General features: G+C 42.5%; 1 protein-coding gene across 4 annotated transcripts in view; it reads left to right on the top strand.

Annotated features, from left to right (window-relative positions):
• The window catches only part of RSF1 (remodeling and spacing factor 1), a 293,731-nt gene that overhangs the window by 160,750 nt on the left and 113,466 nt on the right, over positions 1-19,515 (top strand). For 3 of the 4 annotated variants that reach the window (XM_029602187.1, XM_029602189.1, XM_029602190.1), the window contains 2 exons: positions 5,863-7,802; positions 14,656-14,859. In XM_029602187.1, coding sequence (XP_029458047.1) covers positions 5,863-7,802; positions 14,656-14,859 — 2,144 coding nt within the window. The remainder of the gene's footprint in view (positions 1-5,862; positions 7,803-14,655; positions 14,860-19,515) is intronic. The other variant, XM_029602188.1, reaches the window with a different exon arrangement.

Raw genomic sequence — 19,515 nt, 5'->3', positions numbered from 1 at the left:
GAAACATCTAGCAGTGGTAGCTGCATATCAATGCAAAATGTGGATGTGTATGTTTCTCTACTGCAATGATTGAGTGGTGAAGGGCATATCTCAGGCAGAATCAGAGAGGTCAACCGCAGTAATTAGATGTTTGTTGGTAAGTGTAGTATATAAGATTTTAAAATAAAAGTAAATAAATCTCAGCTCAACATTTTGGCAGGAGTCAAGCTATGGCTTTCTTCCTGACCCAACAGTGTTACGGACATCATGTCTACAGTGGAGGAAATCAGGTGCAATAAGCACAACACATATATAAGTCTGGTACATGTTGAGGATGTTGGGTTTTATGGCCTTAACAGATCATGTTCTGCCTATTGTGCATCTCCATATGAAACATGGTCCATAGACATTAAAATCCCAGGGGTCCCACAGTACTTGGGATCTCCAAGTATGCCTTCCTGTCCTAGTGTCTATTCTAATTTAATTTGACAAAGACCATGTCCTTCCAAAATCAGCCAAAAAAGTCAGGGTGGATGAGTAATGACCTCACACAAGGAAATATAATCTGAAACAGAGGTGTGAGGCTTAATTGCCAATATTCCATAGTGTGAATTTCAAGTAGCTTTTACTTTTATAACAACGCTATTCCAATTAGTCAACAATGTTCCAATATTGTAGATAAAGGTATAAACAAGCTTTTACTCCCAAACAGGTGAAGGGACTCAGTTTCTATACCTTCTGTTTGGGAGTAAAAGCTTGTTTATACCTTTATCTACAATATTGAAACATTGTTGAAGTGTTGATTAATTGGAACACTATTGTTTATTTAAAAAAAAAAACAAAAAAACCAGTTAAGCCTCACACTTCTGCTGTTTCAGATTATACTTCCAAAATCAGCCCCATTCAGTTCTTCGAACCACAGATGCATTCAGTCTGGACTAGAGAGTTTAATTAGACAAACTTCATACTCAGGCCTTGTGGTCTCAACAGGAAAGGAGATTTCACATTAACCTCCTGGAATTGCAATCTATTTGTTTATGCACTAAAGGTTTTCAGAAATCGGGTGACCAGTCAAACTCTGCTAGTGCAAGCCAACAACCTGCTAGTAGTGTTCTACCTGATCAAACTGGGTCAAGCTTACTCCTGTGTTGGGAAGTTATGACTTTGGGCCCACTGTAGGGGGATGACTTTAAGAGCATTGTACTTTGCAAATGTTCTGGCAGATAGCCTGAGTTGCCAAATGGATCCTCACAAATGATCCCTGGCTCAGAGCCTAGCAAATGAGATTTTCTCCCAGTTGGAAACTCCTGAGATATCTGTTCACAACTGTTCAGACCAGAAAGATGCACTCTGTTGCAAAATGAGATCAGAAAATACTACCTGAACGTAATCCGCTTTCAGGTGGCTGAAAGGTGAAATATAAATAAAATAAAAGTCTGGCTGTAGATGCTGTCTCCCTTCACTGAGGGATGGGGATTCTATATATTTATCATCTCATATCTCTAGTGGGAAGAAACTTAATGCAATTTAGATGAAAGACATGACATATTTGTGTGGAAGGATAATATTTGGGAAGGGGGACGGGGTGGGCAATAAAAGAAGGAAAAACTGCATGACAATAACACAGGTTTGAAATATATTTAATATTGAATTAGTAATGTTGGAACTTGCTCAATAAGTAAATATACAAATCATCTTGATTATGATTCTGGGCTCATGTGTTCTGTTTGTTTCTTGTTCTGTTGCTCAAATAAAGAATTAAAACAGAACCCTCTTAGCCTGAGGGTTTGATGGTGTCTGCCAGAGGTGTGAACCCAAAGCCTGGAGCAGGAGTCATGCATCTTCTGCCTGTGGCAGCCACCTTCCCCTCAGATTGAGCCTTTAGGTGCTGATGGCCTGCAGGACCTGGATAGGAACAGCAGAAAACACAAGGAACCCACTAAGACAATACAGAACCCAAACCTGGAGACATTCAAATGCCCACAGAAACAGAGAACTGAGCTGGACCACTGCAGGAAAATTTGGAGACCTGAAGGCGCCCACAGAAAGTGTAAGACCACTTCAGGAGGACTGGATAGATGAAGCAATCTAGAAATAAACAGGAACACAAAATATAGGACCGTGTCTGACCATGAAGACCAAGCTCTGCCAAAGTGCAAACTGTGAGTCTTCAATATAACTGTGTCCAAACAGGAAGAAGATGGCTGCCAGCAGGAAGTGTGAGCCATAGACCTGGGAAGACTAACCAGATGGTCCAAGAGGCTCACTGAGGCCCTCTACTGGTCAGAGGTGAGAACTGCCCATCAGGGCCTCTCAGAGAATTATGATTCTTATAATTCCCTCTGGGCCCTCTATCCATTTGAAAACCAATCAGGTTGGACAGTTTTCTATCCCTCATACCACAGAACCAGGGAATGCTACTTCTTCCCAGCTTCCAGTCCTGCACCCTTATAGCTTAGATGTTGAGAGTTAAGTGATGTGTTCCTATGGTCCCTCTGATTCAGTGTCTTAAATTCTTTTGGTTCGTAAAAAAGAATGCACTAGAAGGGCTTATTATTGTAAATGGAAGAGATTTGCTATCTGGTGGGAGGGCAAGGTCTTAAATCCTTTTTCCTGCCCATACGAAAACTGCTTGAATACTTTCTACATATTTCAGAGTCTGGGCTCAAAACCAACCCTTATTGTAATTGGTGGATGCTGCTTTTATATAAAGGGAAGACCCATTTCTCTACAGCCCTTAGTGATGTGATTCATGTGGGGTTTGCTTCATTTGAAGACTCCCATCAAGCCATCTGCTATGTCATGGGACCTCTATGTGGTTTTAACCCAGCTGATGAAAGCCCCCTTTCTGCCTCTGGCATCCTGTGGGCCTTTAAAAGATCCTATTTTTGGTGGTGATTACTTCAGCATGTAGAGGCAAGGAACTTGAGGCCTTATTAGCTTATCTGCTGTATACTAAGTTTCATCATGACAAAGTGGTACTTCACATGCACCCAAAGTTCTGCCCAAGGAAGTGTCAAACGTCCATCTTCATCGTTGTCCAATGTTTTTCCCGAGGACTGATGCCAACAACACTTTCAATTGCAAGAGTCTTCTCACTTTTTACATGGAACAAATTAAAGACCTTAGCTTTTTGTTTCTTTTTACCCAAATAAAACAGGGATAGCCGTATCTCAGAGGACTTTAACTGAATAGCAGATTGTGTATCCTTTGCTTATTCTCAAGTGGGTTTAACATAGAGAGATATGTCAGTGCTCAAATTTTATCAGTGCTGTGGCTGCAGCAGTAGCATATTTCAGCCTCTATTGAGAAGCTATGGATGACTGTGACATGAAGTTAAGTTCACACATTTAAATCCCATTACTGTTTAACCAATGATTCACAAAGAGCCGGGTTTGGGTAGTCTCTTTTCTAGAGCTTACCTCCAGTCTATTTTTTATTATTTTAGGTTCTGTTAATGGAAAAAGAGTTCTAACCCACCAAAAATAATTGACCTGCCTTATTGGCAGGTGGTGGTGGTTTTTCTGTCTTCCCCTTTTTTTGAGGACAGCTCTTAGCTAGGAGGTCCCAATTGTGTGATAGGTGAACTTCTTGTTCTTTGAGAAAATAAAGCTACTTACTGGTAATAAGTGCTCTTTAAGGACAGATCACCAGTTGTTACAGTTGGATAACAAGGTTACTAGGTGGTCTGAAGACAGCAGTTCACCAGTCACAGAAACCCACACTTCTCCCCCTTCTGCAGTTGAGCTGATTAGCTTAATGACAGGACTTGGGAATACAAGGGGCATGCAGCTGTACAGGAGCTATTGCACATGTCTAGAAGAGCTAAAGATGTTCTTAGAAAGCTCTGGAAGAAGATGTATGGTTCAGAGCCATCAGGATGACATCATCCAGTTATGTGATTGGTGAACTGCTGTCTTCAGAACATCTGTTACAGAAAAGTAACTTTGTTGTTAGATTGTAATAACAGGTGGTCTTTTTTGTAGACTGCAGTTGGGGTTGCCATAGCTTGTAGAACAAAAAAACAATGAGTAAGGAGGCAGGCATTGGAGTTAGTGTGAGTTACTTGTATATTCAGGCAGACAACTGCATTGTGTGATGGGTTGACTATATAACATATTTACCATTCTGTTGCATTTATTAGCAGAATGCTTTATATTGAACATAAATGAATGCAGGGCTGGCATGACCCATTATGCAGACTGTGTACATGCACAAGATAGCTCCAAAAGAGCAACATCACACAGCTGACCCTGCCTATGGAGTCTAAGAAGTGTAGAACCTGGCTTATCCCGTTTACTCTCCACTGCACTCTTCCCACATCTGTCAGGATGATGCTTAACACAGCATTAACTTCCTGTGCTGTGAAGGACCAGTCTCATGGTATGATGCACAAGGTCTATGGGATTTATTACATTCATACCATGAAAATGGCCCTGCACAGGAAGGTAAGCTCTGCGCCTTCTGCCAAATGGGGAGGATCAGAGGGAGGGTAGGCCACACTGGGGGTCACAGGTAGAGAGGATTAGAGGGAACTGTTTGGGAGCTTTTGGCGAGGAGAACTGTGAGGACAGCTTTCAGGGGTAGGGGAGACGGTGGGGTTGTGGAGGCGGGATGGGGACAATGGAGAGCACCTTCTAGGAGTGGAATGGGGATTTGGGAACAGCTTTTTGGGGGTCAAGGGGAGGGAATGTGGGGACAGCATTCAAGGGATTGAGGAGAGTGAATCTGGGGTGGGGGACAGAGAGAGAGGACATGGAGATTAAGAACTGAGAAAAAGGACCCAGGATGGAGGGGGGGGGGGGGGGGGCAGAGACCAGGCAGAGCTGGAGACTGAGGGAGAAAATAGCCTGGCTTGGAAGGAATGAGGATCAAGGGAGAAAGGACCCAGAGTAGAGAAGAGGACCAGGGATGCAGCTGATACAGAGAGAGGACTCTAGATTTGATGGTTAGGAAGGTTTGCATGAAGATAATGTGGGGAAATGATTGGAGGAGAGGCAAGGAGGCAGGAAGAATCTGAAGAGAAAGTGTTAAAGAAAGGAGTGAACTTAGAAAAGAATAAAGGACACCAGAGAGAGAACAGAAACAAGAACGGAGCATGTTAAAAAGAGATATGCCAAGCAGAAAATTTAAGCCAGAGACAGCAAAAATTGGATACTGTTTTATTATCTGATAGAGAATATTAATGATATCAGTTTAAAATACCTTGGGACCCAATTCAAAGTCTCTGAGCTAGCTAGCTATGTCTCTCACACAGAATTTAAATGTTGAGAACAGCTGGATTTTGTTGCCTGATTTGATTCTTTTTCTGATGCATAATTTTAGAGTATGCTTTTAGATATATTTTGAGAGTAGATTGCTACAATTTTTCATCGTGTTAATCCAGACAACACCTCCCTCATCCCCAAATGAACTGCTTGGTCAATGCTGGCACTATTGTGAACAAGTTTCCCAGATTCACCTAACAGAAATATGGCAATCTATAAACAGTCAGTTATTTGGGGGTGGGGGGAAGCCCATGAAGGATTATGTTAGAACCAGTGGGGGGAGCATGGTAATTACAGCAAAATAGCACCAGCCCTGAGTGAATGCTGAAGTTTCCTCGTTAACAAATTTATTCTGTAAAGTGCATATATTCTTTGTCATTTGATTACAGGACAGATCAGCTCATTTACATGAAACAAAGTTTAGAAACATACTTAATCAGCTTGTAATGAAGATTTAATGATAGAAATTTGAGGTTCTAGATTAACACTTTGTACAAAAATAGAGCAGCCTTGTGTCTAATCAAAAGCAGATGGAGTCAAAAGTAGATGGGCCAGATATTCTTGTTTTAGCCTTTTATTTGATAAGTAATTGTTGATTTTCTGTGCATTATTTCAGTAGAGGGAGAGAGGCACATAAAGGAAGAAAATGAAGATGGGCAAATAAAGGAAGAAAAGACAGGGGGACAATTAACAGGAGAAAAATTAGATCAACTAAATGAAACAAAAGCAGAAGAACAATCAAAAGAATTAAGAAACATAACACCCACCTGCCCAGATGAAGGAAAAAATACAGTGAAAAGTGAAACAGAAGAAAAAGAGTCTTTAAAAACAATTCTCAAAATCAAAATAGGGAGAGCTTCAGGAAATGATGATGAAAAAAAGGTAACCAAAGAAGAAAGTGATTCCTTTAAGGAAAATGTCAAGCCTGTGAAAACTGAGATTAAAGAAGATAAAATGGAGACAAAAGGGTCAAAAGAGGTGAAAGTCAACACTGATAAAATAATTGTTCAGGAACTGGAGAGGCCTGAAATACGTGTAATTGTCAAGCCTCCTCAAGATATCATTGAGAAAACAACAGAAGAAACAGAGAAACTTAAAAATGATCAGCAGGCCAAAATACCTCTGAAGAAGAGAGAAATTAAAATGACGGAGGATTATGACAGTCCAGTTAAAGGATCTTTTTGTAAACCTGTGACGCCTACAAAGGATGTGGTGAAAGAAGAAGGGAAGCAAGAAGACGAGGGTCTAAAGCGCAATCATGCAAGTTCTACTTCAGGAGCTGATGGAAAACAAATGGTGAATGGGGAAGTGAGCAGTGAAAAAATCACTCTGAAGAGCAAAACGGAATCTTCTGAAACAATTTCCAGCAGCACAAAGGACAGTAGTATTGGGTTCTCTAAGGAAGAAAATGGCATAGCTGAGGAGAAAGTGAGGCTGGAAATCAACAAAAGCTTAGTTGAAGAAAAAATAAGCTCCAGTACTAACACAGTTTTAATAGGAGAAAAAATTAGCTTGGATGTTAACAAAAGTGTAGATAATGGTGAATCAGAGAAAGATGTGTTACCAGCAACAAAGGATATAACTTTGGTGGGCTTGGAAAAATCAAATCAAAAAGCTCCTTCAAAAGAAGAAACTGGCTTTAAAGAGAAAAAGAGGTCAGCTGGCAATGCTATTTCTGAGAAAGCAGTGGAAGTTCCTGTAAAGGCAGACCTAGGGGTGACAGAAGAAGTCTCCAAGGTGACCACCTCTTCAGAGATCAAAGATGGAGAACAGACGCCCCTCATGGAAAGTTCAGAAAAGTCCTCCACGACGTTGCTGTCTTGTAATGAGCCACCAGGACATGGGCAAAGTTTGAAAAGCAACTGTCAATCTGGTACCAAGTCAGAGAAAGTTTTAAAGAATAAATGCAAGTCTGAGAAGAAACCAGATTTTGTAGATGCCACAGAAGCCTCTGTTGAATCATCCCCTCTTCCCGTTGTGTCTGTGATAGAAAAAGAGAACTCCAATTCAAAGAACAGGAGCCTTAGTGAGAATAAGCCACTGGAAAAAATAGACGCTGAGAAAATGAAAGAGAAAGCTGAGGTAATTGTGGAAGAAAAGAGTAAAATTGATAGTGCCCAGGTTTCAGAGGAAGAGGAGCCTTCAGAGACCACAAAAAAAGCTGCTGTAGTGCCTAGGAGTAAAATGAAATTTCACTTGGTATCTGAAGAGGAAAATAGTGGCTCAGAAAGTAAGGAAATAACTTCTGAAAGGCAAAAGGATGGAATCAAGTTAACCATAAGGATATCCAGTAAAAAGAAAACACCTGAAGTACCTCAAAAATCGCAGGACACAGAGGCCAAGGAAGAGCCAGAAGATGTAGAAACGGAGGTCATCCTTGGTCGTACTTTGAGGAGGTCTCCTCGAATTTCAAGACCGACTGCAAAAGTGGCTGAAATCATGGAGCAGAAATCAGAGAGAAAACGAGCAGAAGAGGAGGAGAAACAAAATGCGCAAAAGCCTGAGAGGAAAGATGACGAAAGGATGCCAGAAAAGGAATCCTTTGCTAAAGTAAAGGTAAAATGGGGAATTAATCAAAGAGATGTAATACAATACGCGTTGTAGGGGAAAGTTTTGTCCTGCTATGAATGTTGATAGCATAGGATTAATAATCTTAGATATGTGCAATTCTCACTTAAAACGTAAATTGTTTTAAATAACCTAAGATCCCTGTACATACCCAGATCAGTCCAGACTCCTGTTTTGCCTCCCTTCCAGCAGATGGAGACAGAGTTTCGCTGAGACTGGCACATAACCTGGTGTGCCACCTGCAGTCACTTAGTATTTCTCTGTCTCCAGCAGATGATGGCAGTGGAAAACCTGCAGTCTGAAGAGTTTAAAAAAAAAAAATCAGAAGTTAGGAGTGGCCTAAATCCTCCCAGAAAGTTGGCAGGTCCTGGTTGGACCAGCCCTTCTGATGCTGAGCTGAATGAGCAGGGAATTGTGAACCCTTTTATGGCTCGGTCTTTTCTACCGTTGGTGGGGTACAATTCGTGGGGCCAGTTCCCTCCCCCCCCCCCCCCCCAAGAGGATACCTGAAGCCTGCTGTTGCCCTGGAGACTGTTACAGCCCTTCAGGAGTCAGTCCTGCTACAAGGGTTTGTTTAAGTTTAAAAAAAAAATTCAAAAGACGACTAGGTAAAATTTCCTTTCTTTGTTGCTTTCTAGATGGCGTGGGCAGTTTGCGGGTTGGGAGGAAAGGCAGGTGGGCCATCAGACTTAACTTTTTCTTCTTTTAATTTTTCTTTTCTTGGCATCTTCCCACCGGCGATGTCTGCATGTGTCGAGGGCCATGCCGCGTGGCAGCTGCTGTTTGTGTGGTCAGTCATGCCTGTGGCACGCTCAGGCCGGCATTTGCTCCAGTTGCCTCTCTGGGGGAGAGGGTAACTCAAGCACGCTGGCAAAAGCAGTGGGGAAGCTTCGGGCCGCTGCAGGGTTTACGGGAGAGACCAATTTGGCAGCCGACCACCTTTCCACTGCACCGGGAACGGAGGCCATTTTGAAAACTTTTCAAGCTGCGACTCAGGCTATTGTGGAGCATAAGGCCCTTCCCCCACCACCTTCCCCAGCTAGTGCTAGGCCCAGGGGGACCAGGGAAATCCTCTCAGGGGATGAGGTTGATGAGAGCCTCCTGGGGGAGGATCCGGAGGACCCTTCAAGTTTCTCCCCCGGATTTTGTTCTGTTGTTTCATAAAGCATATATGGCCAGGAAGGCAGCAGGCCTGCAAGAGCCGTGTTCTTCCAAGCGGCCCAGAAAGGTGCAGCCTAAGGTGGCTACCAGAGTTTGAATCCTAAGGCAGCCGGAGCATCCAGGAGACACGAGCAACTCTTCAGAGGAGTCTGAAATCGGGGTTCCTCTGCCTGAGGATCTTCCAGTGCCAGACTCTTCTCCGGACCATCAAGGTTCGAATAAGGGACAAGGTCATGCCCTGGCTGTGAAAGGAGGTGACCCCAAAGTGGTCTGCCTTTTCCACAGGGAGGACTTGTGATCCTTGATTCTATATGTGCTCGAGAAGATTCCAATCATGAGGAGGTGGACCTGGTCATGGAGGACTTGTGAGGTCCGGCGAAGGCCTTCCCTTTCCATAAGTCAATAAAGAAGCTTGTGTTTCGTGAATGGGAGACCCTGGAAACTGGTCTGAAAGTCAGCAGGGGGTTGTGGATAAGTTGTATCCGCTGCCAGAGGACACATTGGAGTTGTTGCGGCTACCAAAGGTGGATGCCTCAGTTTCAGCTGTCACAAAGAAGACTACTATTCGGTAGCTGGTTCGGCGGCGCTGAAAGTTATGCAGGACGGGAAGTTAGAGTTCCACCTCAAGAAGATTTTTGAGGTGTCGGCCTTGGGAATTCAAGCTGCTTTATGCAGCAGTTTTATGCTTTGAGCTGGTTTGCGCTGGGTTCAGCAGCTCCTGTCTGGTAAGGCGCTGGCAGCATCAGAGGCTAAACAGGCCGAGCAGCTGGAGGCTATGGTTGCCTATTGGGGGGGGGGGGGGATGCCTTGTATGGCCTCATCTAGACGTCCTCCAGAACTATGATGTCGGCGGTTTTGGCCAGGAGACTCCTCTGGTTGAGGGCCTGGTCAGCGAATGTTTGGTCTAAGTTGCAGCTAGGTGCATTACCTTTTAAGGGGAAGATGCTCTTTGGTAAAGACTTGGAGGAGCTTGTGAAACTCCTCAGTGAGAACAAAGGCCAAGATTACAACACACCAGTGGGTCCTCAGTGTGATAAAACTTGGCTATGCTTTAGAATTTGCTCATCTGGTAAAAGATCTCTTCATGGTGGCTCCTTGCACATACGCAAAAAAGAGGCCATTGACCGCCTGCAGATGCTGGGCGCGATTGTCCCCCCATTCCTGTAGAAGAGTGAGGCAAGGGAAGGTACTCTATTTACTTTGTGGTTCCAAAGAATGGAGGGACTTTCCGCCCAATCCTGGATCTGAAAAAAGTGAATGTGGCTTTCAAAGTTCCACATTTTCGGATGGAAACCCTGTAATATGAGTGATTGTGGTGGTACACAAGGGGGAGTTTCTGGCGTCTCTGGATTTGACCGAAGCTTACTTGCACATAGCAATTCGTCCGGATCACCAAAGGTTCTTGAAGTTCGTGTTTCGTGGAGATCATTTTCGGTTTTGTGCCCTGCCCTTCGGGTTGGCAACGGCCCCAAGAACCTTCACCAAGGTGATTGTTGTGGTGGCAGCTGCTCTCCAGAGGGAGGGCGTATTGGTTCACCCATAGCTCAACAATTGGCTTATCCGGGGGACGTCAGCAGATTTGTGCAGTCAGTAGCAGTGGTACTGCAGTGTTTATGGTCCCTAGGTTGGATTGAATTTGTCCAAGAGTCAGCTGGTTCCTTCTCAGGTGTTGGAGTTCCTGGGGCTCGCTTTGACACAAGGGTCGGGAAGGTCTTTCTCACCTCGGAGCAGATCGACAAGCTACAGAGATAGATTGGCGTCTTGTTGGATATCACGGTTCCCAGAGTCTGGGATTACTTGCAGGTTCTCGGCTCCGTGGCTTCAACGTTGGAATTAGTTCCATAGGCCTTTGCTCATATGAGGCTCTTGCAGAGCGCTCTGCTTTCCCGATGGGACCCATTCTCAGAATAGTTTCATCTTCCATTGCCTTTCAATTATTACAGCCCTGAGTATATGATATTATTTATATATTTGATAGTATTCAGTCCTGAGTACATGTTACTATTATAGTCCTGAATATATGACTAGATATTATTTATTTCTGAGTTAGCCATGCCTCTGGCTCTTCCTCCTCCCAGTTCAAGTGCCCCTGTTTTATTGTAACTTTTGTTCACTTTGTTCTCTCTTCGCCTACTGTTCATGTTGATGTTAATGTTATTGCACGATTGTTTCTTGTAAACTGATATGATATGGTTGGTATCACGAATGTCGGTATAAAAAAAAAAGCCCTAAATAAATAAATAAATAAGATGGAGGAAGCAAGGTCCAGTCTCTCTCAATGGTTTGGTCAAGACAACTTAGCTCAGGAGGTACCTTTGGATGTTCCAAATCAGATGTAGTCACAATTGATTCCAGCCTTTCCAGTTGGTGAGTGGTGTGTCTGAGCCAGTTGGTACAGGGCCAGTGGCCACTGGAGGAGTCATCCTGGGCTATCGATCACTTAGAGAGAAGGACAGTGCGCCTCGCGTTGAAAGCTTTTCTCCCTCTGCTTCGCAGATGACCAGTCAGAGTTTTATCTGACAATGCGACCACAGTGGCCTACATCAACCGACAGAGGGGGTACCAAGAGTCAGATGGCTCAGGAGACACAGGAGTTAATTCACTAGGCGGAACAGAATTTGGAGTTACTAGTGAGGCCACATAGCCAGGATAGAAAACGCTCAAGCGGATTTCTTAAGTTGCCAACAGCTGGACCCCAGAGAGTGGGAGTTGTCTGAGGAAGTGATGCGACTGATCTGTTGCAGGTGGGGAGTTCCCTGTCTAGACTTAATGGCGTCTTGGATCAGTGCCAAAGCTCCGCAATTCTTCAGTCACAGAAGTGAATAAGGAGGGGAGTGAGTTGACTCCTTGGTGCTTCCATGGCCATCTAAGATTCTCCTGTATGTGTTCCCACCATGGCCGCTGGTGGGCAAGGTGTACAGGCGGATAGAGATCCATCCGGGAGAGGTGATTTGGGTGGCACCGGAGTGGCCTCAGTGGCCTTGGTTCACGGACTTAGTCAGTCTCGTAGTGGATGGTCTGTTATGTCTCGCTCACCTGCCCAATCTTTTGCATCAGGGTCCTATTTTTTTGGATTAGGCAGATTGCTTCTGTCTTGCAGCTTGGCTTTTGAGAGGAAGCGTTTGAGGGCCAAAGAATTCCTGAGGATGTTATCCCAACCCTGTTGCAAGCTAGGAAGACCTCAGCATCCTTGGCTTATGATAGGGTGTGGATAGTCTTCGAGACCTGGTGCATGCAGTAAGGGGTTTTTCCCCCTTAGGCGTTGGTGGCGCACATCTTGACTTTTTTACAGCAGGGTCGGGTGAAAGGTTTGACCTTTAACTCCCTAGGGTCCAGGTCGCGGTATTGGGCTGCCTTAGGGGCAAGGTCAAGAGGGTAGCGTTAGTGTCGCATCCTGATGTGGTACATTTTATCCAAGGGGCCATTTGTTCCACTAGGAGAACTTCAGAGCTACAAGCTCTGTCTTGAAGGGACCCTTATCTCAGGATTACAGATGATGGTGTCTCCTTGCATACGGTCCCTTCTTTCCTATCAAAGGTGATATTGTCCTTTTCATTTGAATCAGTCTGTGGAGCTGCCAGCCTTTCCATTCCTGGATGAAAAGGCACCCCTCGCAAGAAAGTTGATGCTTCTGGATGTAAAGCGGGCTTTGCTCCGTTATTTGGAGGCACTAATAATTTTCGGCTGTTGAATCATCTTTTTGTTTTGTGGAGTGGTGCGAAGAAAGGGCATAAAGCTTCTGAGTCCATCATAGCACAGTGGCTGAAAGAGGCTATAGATTCGGCATACATATGTAAAAGGTCATATGGTTCCTGAAGGATTGAGAACACACTCCACTTGGTCGCAGGCTGAATCCTGGGCCGATTGTCAGCAAGTATCACCACAAGAGATTTGTGGGGCGGCTACTTGGAAGTCATTGCACACTTTTGCTAAGCATTATCACTTAGATGTTCAGGCTTCCAAAGCCATTGGATTTCGTGAGAGTGTGCTTTGAGCAGGACTCTTGCAGTCCCACCCTATTTAGGGAAGCTTTGATACATCCCAGGAGTCTAGACTGATCTGGATATGTACAGGGAAAGGAAAATTCAATTTTCATACTTGTAGTATCACAGATCAGTCCAGACTCCCACCCCAGTTACCGCGGGAGAAGTTTGGAGAGTCTGCTCGATCTATTGTTGTAAATAGGCTGAAGGATGACTCAGGTTCTATTTGGTTTCCTCTGTTTAAGGTTGGAAAGGATCTTTTCCATTTTGGGATTACTCATCCCACTGCTTGTTCAAGGGTATATGTTAGGATTTGTATGTAGAATTAGTTTTCTATGGTATCTTGGCTTGGGTACAGGTCAATACTGAGTGACTGCAGGTGGCACACCAGGTTATATGCCAGTCTCAGCAAAACTTTCTCTGTCTCCATCTGCTGGAAGGGAGGCAGGTAAGAACCAACTTTCCTCTTGATTAGATTTCTTATGTTAGTCCTGTATAGTTTTGTTTCTAATTCCCCAGGTAGTACAATTCAGGACTCCCATGAAGTGGTAATAATGCCAGGCAGTAAAAGGACAGAGAGCTATTGCTGCAGCATGCTTACAAGTTAACAAAGGGAAGCAAAGATAGCTGGTAACCACATCCCCTCTTAAATCAGTCCATGGATGAACAGTGCTTTTTGTCACTCATTCTGGATATGCTGTATCCAGATTCCTCAGCAAACGTTATGTGTGGAGGAAGACCACAGTGCATAAAGTAAGCAGTCTGAAGGACCACAAGCACAGACCTATCTGGGCTCCCCTAAACTGGTAAATCTAAAACTTGAGCCATGGGTTTGTACCATGATTAACATAGCATGTAATAACTTGAAAGCCTTCTGTGCATAAGTTCTTGCTTCATGATTTCCTGCACCAGTTTAGTTGTTCTTGCTTCATGATTTCCTGCACCAGTTTAGTTGTTCCAGTTCTATGTTTAATGCACAAACTGTTCAATGTAAACCGGTTTGATGTGACCCCTGGTCGTGAAAGCCGGTATAGAAAATAGTCAAATAAATAAAATAAATAAATGATGAATTATGCTGTTGGTTTTCTCTCTGGTGTTGTATTCCACTGGGTTGCTTGTTATATTTTGTATTTTTATTCCATGTATGAAGAAATACTTCAGTAAATGGAGTTTAAAGAAACACAAAAATAATAAACAATATTTTTCTCTGCTGGCTTTAAGGTGCCAAATATATAATACAACAGGAAAGCGATAAATTCAGAATAGCTGCCTTTCCCAGTGCTGAGAGGTAAAGATACACCATATTTTCTGGTGTATAAATCACATCTGTGTATCTCACACCCCTGTATAAACTACCATTTTGACGAAAAGGTTGGTAGATCAGTCACACCTGTTTGTACTGTGAGCTTAACAGTACAAGCTGAAGGATGATGAGAGAGATTATGACAGTATATGTTGCACCGATGTATAAGTCGCAGTCACTGAAATCGCGAAAAAAAAAATGCTACTTGTACACCTGAAAATACGGTACATAGTGTAGGACAAAATCAGAAAATTTTATCGAGCTTTGTTTGGAATAGACGTCTGCCTTTGTTTAGGTAGGTAAAGTTGGCCATGATTTTCTAAAATGCTGTTTTGTTATGCAAGGCACTTTATTTGGTAGTGGAAAAACTTTTGTTTTTACATCTGTTAATCAGCAGACTAAATCCAAACGTCGAAGCAGAGCTCGATGGACGGGTTCCCGGTCACGCCGTAGACGGCGATGTTCTAGTGAAGATGACAGTGAGGATTCTGATAGCGAAGAGAACTCGGAGGAAGGTTCAGGAGAGGAAAAAGAGAATGCGGCAGCAGAAGACGACGAACCTTGCAAGAAATGTGGTCTTCCCAACCACCCTGAGCTGGTATGTATTTAGTCTGTAAAAATAAATGTTTAGCATCAGCATGGCTGTGTATTGTTTGTGTGCTCTGTCACTTGCCAGAAGTCTAAGAAGTAAGATGGGAGAGTTAGTGTATAGCAGCAAACAATGAGATTGACATAATTGGCATCACAGAGACTTGGTGGAAGGAGGATAACCAGTGGGACAGTGCTATATCAGGGTACAAATTATATCGCAATGATAGGGAGGATCAACTTGGTGGGGGTGTGGCACTTTATGTCCGGGAGGATATAGAGTCCAACAGGATAAAGATCATACAATAGACTAAATGCTCAGTAGAATCTATATGGGTAGATATCCCATATGTGTTGGGTAAGAGTATAGTGATAGGAGTATACTACCATCCACCTGGACAAAATGATCAGACAGATGATGAAATGCTAAGAGAAATCAGGGAAGCTAACCAATTTGGCAGTGCAATAATAATGGGAGATTTTTCAATTACCCCAATATCGCAATGATATTGTTAAATTGTTAAATGTTTCAATGTAAATCGCCATTGAGGCGACAGTTTCTTTCTTGTAAACCGGTGTGATATGTATACTTTACAGGAACATCGGTATATAAAAATTAAAAATAAATAAATAAATATTGACTGGGTAAATGTAACATCAGGACTTGCTAGAGACATAAAGTTCCTGGATGTAATAAATGACTGCTTCATGGAGCAGTTGGTTTAGGAACCAACAAGAGAGGGAGCTATTTTAGATTTAATTCTTAGTGGACTGCAGGATTTGGTGAGAGAGGTAACGGTGGTGGGGCCACTTGGCAACAGTGATCATAACATGATCAAATTTAAACTAATAACTGGAAGGGGGACAATAAGTAAATCTGCAGCTCTAACACTAAACTTTCAAAAGGGAAACTTTGATAAAATGAGGAAAATAGTTAGAAAAAAACTGAAAGGTGCAGCTGCAAAGGTTAAGAGTTCAACAGGCATGGACATTGTTTAAAAATACAATCCTAGAGGGGCAGTCCATATGTTTAAAAATACAATCCTAGAGGCGCAGTCCATATGTATTCCACACATTAAGAAAGGTGGAAGGAAGGCAAAACGATTACCATCATGGTTAAAAGGTGAGGTGAAAGAGGCTATTTTAGCCAAAAAAAATCCTTCAAAAACTGGAAGAAGGATCCATCTGAAGAAAATAGGATAAAACATAAGTGTAAAACATTGATAAGACAGGCGAAGAGAGAATTTGAAATGAAGTTGGCCATAGACAAAAACTCATAATAAAAACTTTTTTAAATATATCCGAAGCAAGAAACCTGTGAGAGAGTCGGTTGGACCATTAGATGACCGAGGGGTTAAAGGGGCTCTTAGGGAAGATAAGGCCATTGCAGAAAAACTAAATGAATTCTTTGCTTCTATGTTTACTAATGTGGATTTTGGGGCAATACCAGTTCCAGAGATGGTTTTCAGGAGTGATGAGTCAGACGAACTGAACGAAATCACTGTGAACCTGGAAGATGTAGTAGGCCAGATTGACAAACTAAAGAGTAGCAAATCACCTGGACTGGATGGTATGCATCCTAGGGTACTGAAGGAAATTTAAAAAAATGAAATTTCTGATCTATTAGTTAAAATTTGTAACCTATCATTAAAATTGTACCTGAAGACTGGAGGGTGGCCAATGTAACCCCAATATTTAAAAAAGGCTCCAGGGGCGATCCGGGTAACTATAGAACAGTGAGCCTGACCAGTGCCGGGAAAATAATGGAAACTATTCTCAAGATCGTAGAGCATATAGAAAGACATGGTTTAATGGAACACAGTCAACATGGATTTACCCAAGGGAAGTCTTGCCTAACAAATCTGCTTCATTTTTTTGAAGGGGTTAATAAACATGTTAATAAAGGTGAACCGGTAGATGTAGTGTATTTGGATTTTCAGAAGGCGTTTGACAAAGTCCCTCATGAGAGGCTTCTACGAAAACTAAAAAGTCATGGGATAGGAGGCAATGTCCTTTCGTGGATTACAAACTGGTTAAAAGACAGAAAACAGAGAGTAGGATTAAATGGTCAATTTTCTCAGTGGAAAAGGGTAAACAGTGGAGTGCCTCAGGGATCTGTACTTGGACTGGTACTTTTCAATATATATATAAATGATCTGGAAAGGAATACGACGAGTGAGGTTATCAGATTTGCGGATGATACAAAATTATTCAGAGTAGTTAAATCACAAGCGGACATTCCAGGAGGACCTTGCAAGACTGGAAGATTGGGCATCCAAATGGCAGATGAAATTTAATGTGGACAAGTGCAAGGTGTTACATATAGGGAAAAATAACCCTTGCTGTAGTTACACGATGTTAGGTTCCATATTAGGAGCTACCACCCAGGAAAAAGATCTAGGCATCATATAATACTTTAAAATCGTCAGCTCAGTGTGCTGCAGCAGTCAAAAAAGCAAACAATGTTAGGAATTATTAGGAAGGGAATGGTGAATAAAACGGAGGATGTCATAATGCCTCTATATCGCTCCATGGTGAGACCACACCTTGAATCTGTGTACAATTCTGGTCGCTGCATCTCAAAAAAGATATAGTTGCAATGGAGAAGGTACAGAGAAAGGCAATCTAAATGATAAAAGGGTGGAACAGCTCCCCTATGAGGAAAGGCTGAAGAGGTTAGGGCTGTTCAGCTTGGAGAAGAGACAGCTGAGGGGGGATATAATAGAGGTCTTTAAGATCATGAGAGGTCTTGAATGAGTAGATGTGAATCGGTTATTTACACTTTTGAATAATAGAAGGACTAGGGGGTATTCCTTGAAGTTAGCAAGTAGCACATTTAAGACTAATTGGAGAAAATTCTTTTTCACTCAACGCAAAATAAAGCTCTGGAATTTGTTGCCAGAGGATATGGTTAGTGCAGTTAGTGTAGCTGGATTCAAAAAAGGTTTGGATAAGTTCTTGGAGGAAAAGTCCATTAACGGCTATTAATCAAGTTTACTTAGGGAATAGCCACTGATATTAATTGCATCAGTAGCATGGGATCTTCTTAGTGTTTGGGTAATTGCCAGGTTCTTTTGGCCTGGTTTGGCCTCTGTTGGAAACAGGATGCTGGGCTTGATGGACCCTTGGTCTGACCCAGCATGGCGATTTCTTATATTCTTATGTTATTGTAGCCCTGCATAGCAGGCTCTGATCATTTTCATAATGCTCATGTTGACTGCATGTGAATGGTGTCTGGTGAAATTAGGGAAAAGATTCAAAAGTAACAAATACCATTGGTCATGTGCAAGAAGTTCTAAGTAGTGCTGAAAAAAAATATGAGATGAAAGTGAATTTATCTTTGCTGCTGGTTTTAATTGCTGAACAGAGGAGTTCACATAAAGAGGGTTGTTTTCCGTCATGAGGTAATGACTCTAGATGGGTTTTTTTTGTACATCACACAATATAGGCTCTTGCACACCTTGTGTATTCCGGGTACCTCAATTGTAAACAATACCTCAAAATATTGGTACACCCAGTGTTTTCTTGGAAATATAAAGGAATAGCTACAAAATATATTTGTGGGACCACTCCTCACAGGGTCAAGGTATTTTAACCAGACTCTCTCTTATGGGTTTTGGTCCGTTTTACTTTGTATTTTTTTCAACATTTTTTAAAATTATACAACATACTTTCAACACATTTTTTCGTGATTTTGTTCTATTTGTGCCAAGCTGGTGAAAAACTTCAAACATAGTCCCATACGAAAGTCTTTAAATTGTCACTTTTTTTCTTTCCAAAGAACAATTAATTCAGCAAAAGTACTTATCCTGCATATCCCAACACGATCGCGTTTCGGACCCACACTCTTGAGGTCCTGCTTCAGGGGACAAAAATTTTCATCTTGTTCTGTGACAAACCAACCAGTAAGAAGTCTTCAATAGCTATCTCTAATTATTTTTTATAGACGCGATCCCCGCTCGGAGTCGCCTTTCTTTGAAACATGGCTCATACCGGATGGCTTTTAAAGAGCTGGAAGCTCTTGTACATACCATGACGGAAATGAACATCACTTGTTAGCAAGAGTCTGTTAGGTATGACTTATTAGTCTCTCAAATTTACTACTAGTGCATGTCTCAAAGCTTGCACTGTACCAAAGAGAGCTGCCTCCTTGAGTTTGTAGGGTCTAGTATGTACAGTCAACATAGCAAGGTGCTTGGAAATTCTTTTTAAATCCAGCCAGTGGGCCCAATACAGTTGAGACTATATTTGTATCTTTCTGCAACATTTTCTTGATCTCTGAGTGCATCTTTTTGGTACTTGAAGAGTTTCTCTTTCTCCATACACAGTACAGAATAGTTGCTTGGTACTGACACTTCTGTTAGTAATGCCGTTCTAGAGTTTTTCTTCTTTATATATTTAATTTATTTATTTAACATCTTTTCTATACCTACATTAGTGGAAACATCATGTCGGTTTACATCAAACTAAAGGTGGAAAATACATAGAACAGGGAGGGGGAATGGGACTACAAAGGACAGTAACAAGAGTAACGGGTAACATAGTACTGAGGTTTTTAACTTTTTCTTGAATTTGATGGTGCATGGCTCGAGGCAGAGATTCGTGGGTAGTGAGTTCTAGCGGGAAGGGCCTGCAATGGAGAGGGCTCTCTCCCTAGTGATGATGA

This window comes from Rhinatrema bivittatum, chromosome 5, assembly GCF_901001135.1.
Source record: "Rhinatrema bivittatum chromosome 5, aRhiBiv1.1, whole genome shotgun sequence".
NCBI lineage: Eukaryota > Metazoa > Chordata > Amphibia > Gymnophiona > Rhinatrematidae > Rhinatrema > Rhinatrema bivittatum.
Note: the sequence above shows the minus strand (reverse complement) of the source record. Positions and strands in the feature narration are given on the sequence as shown.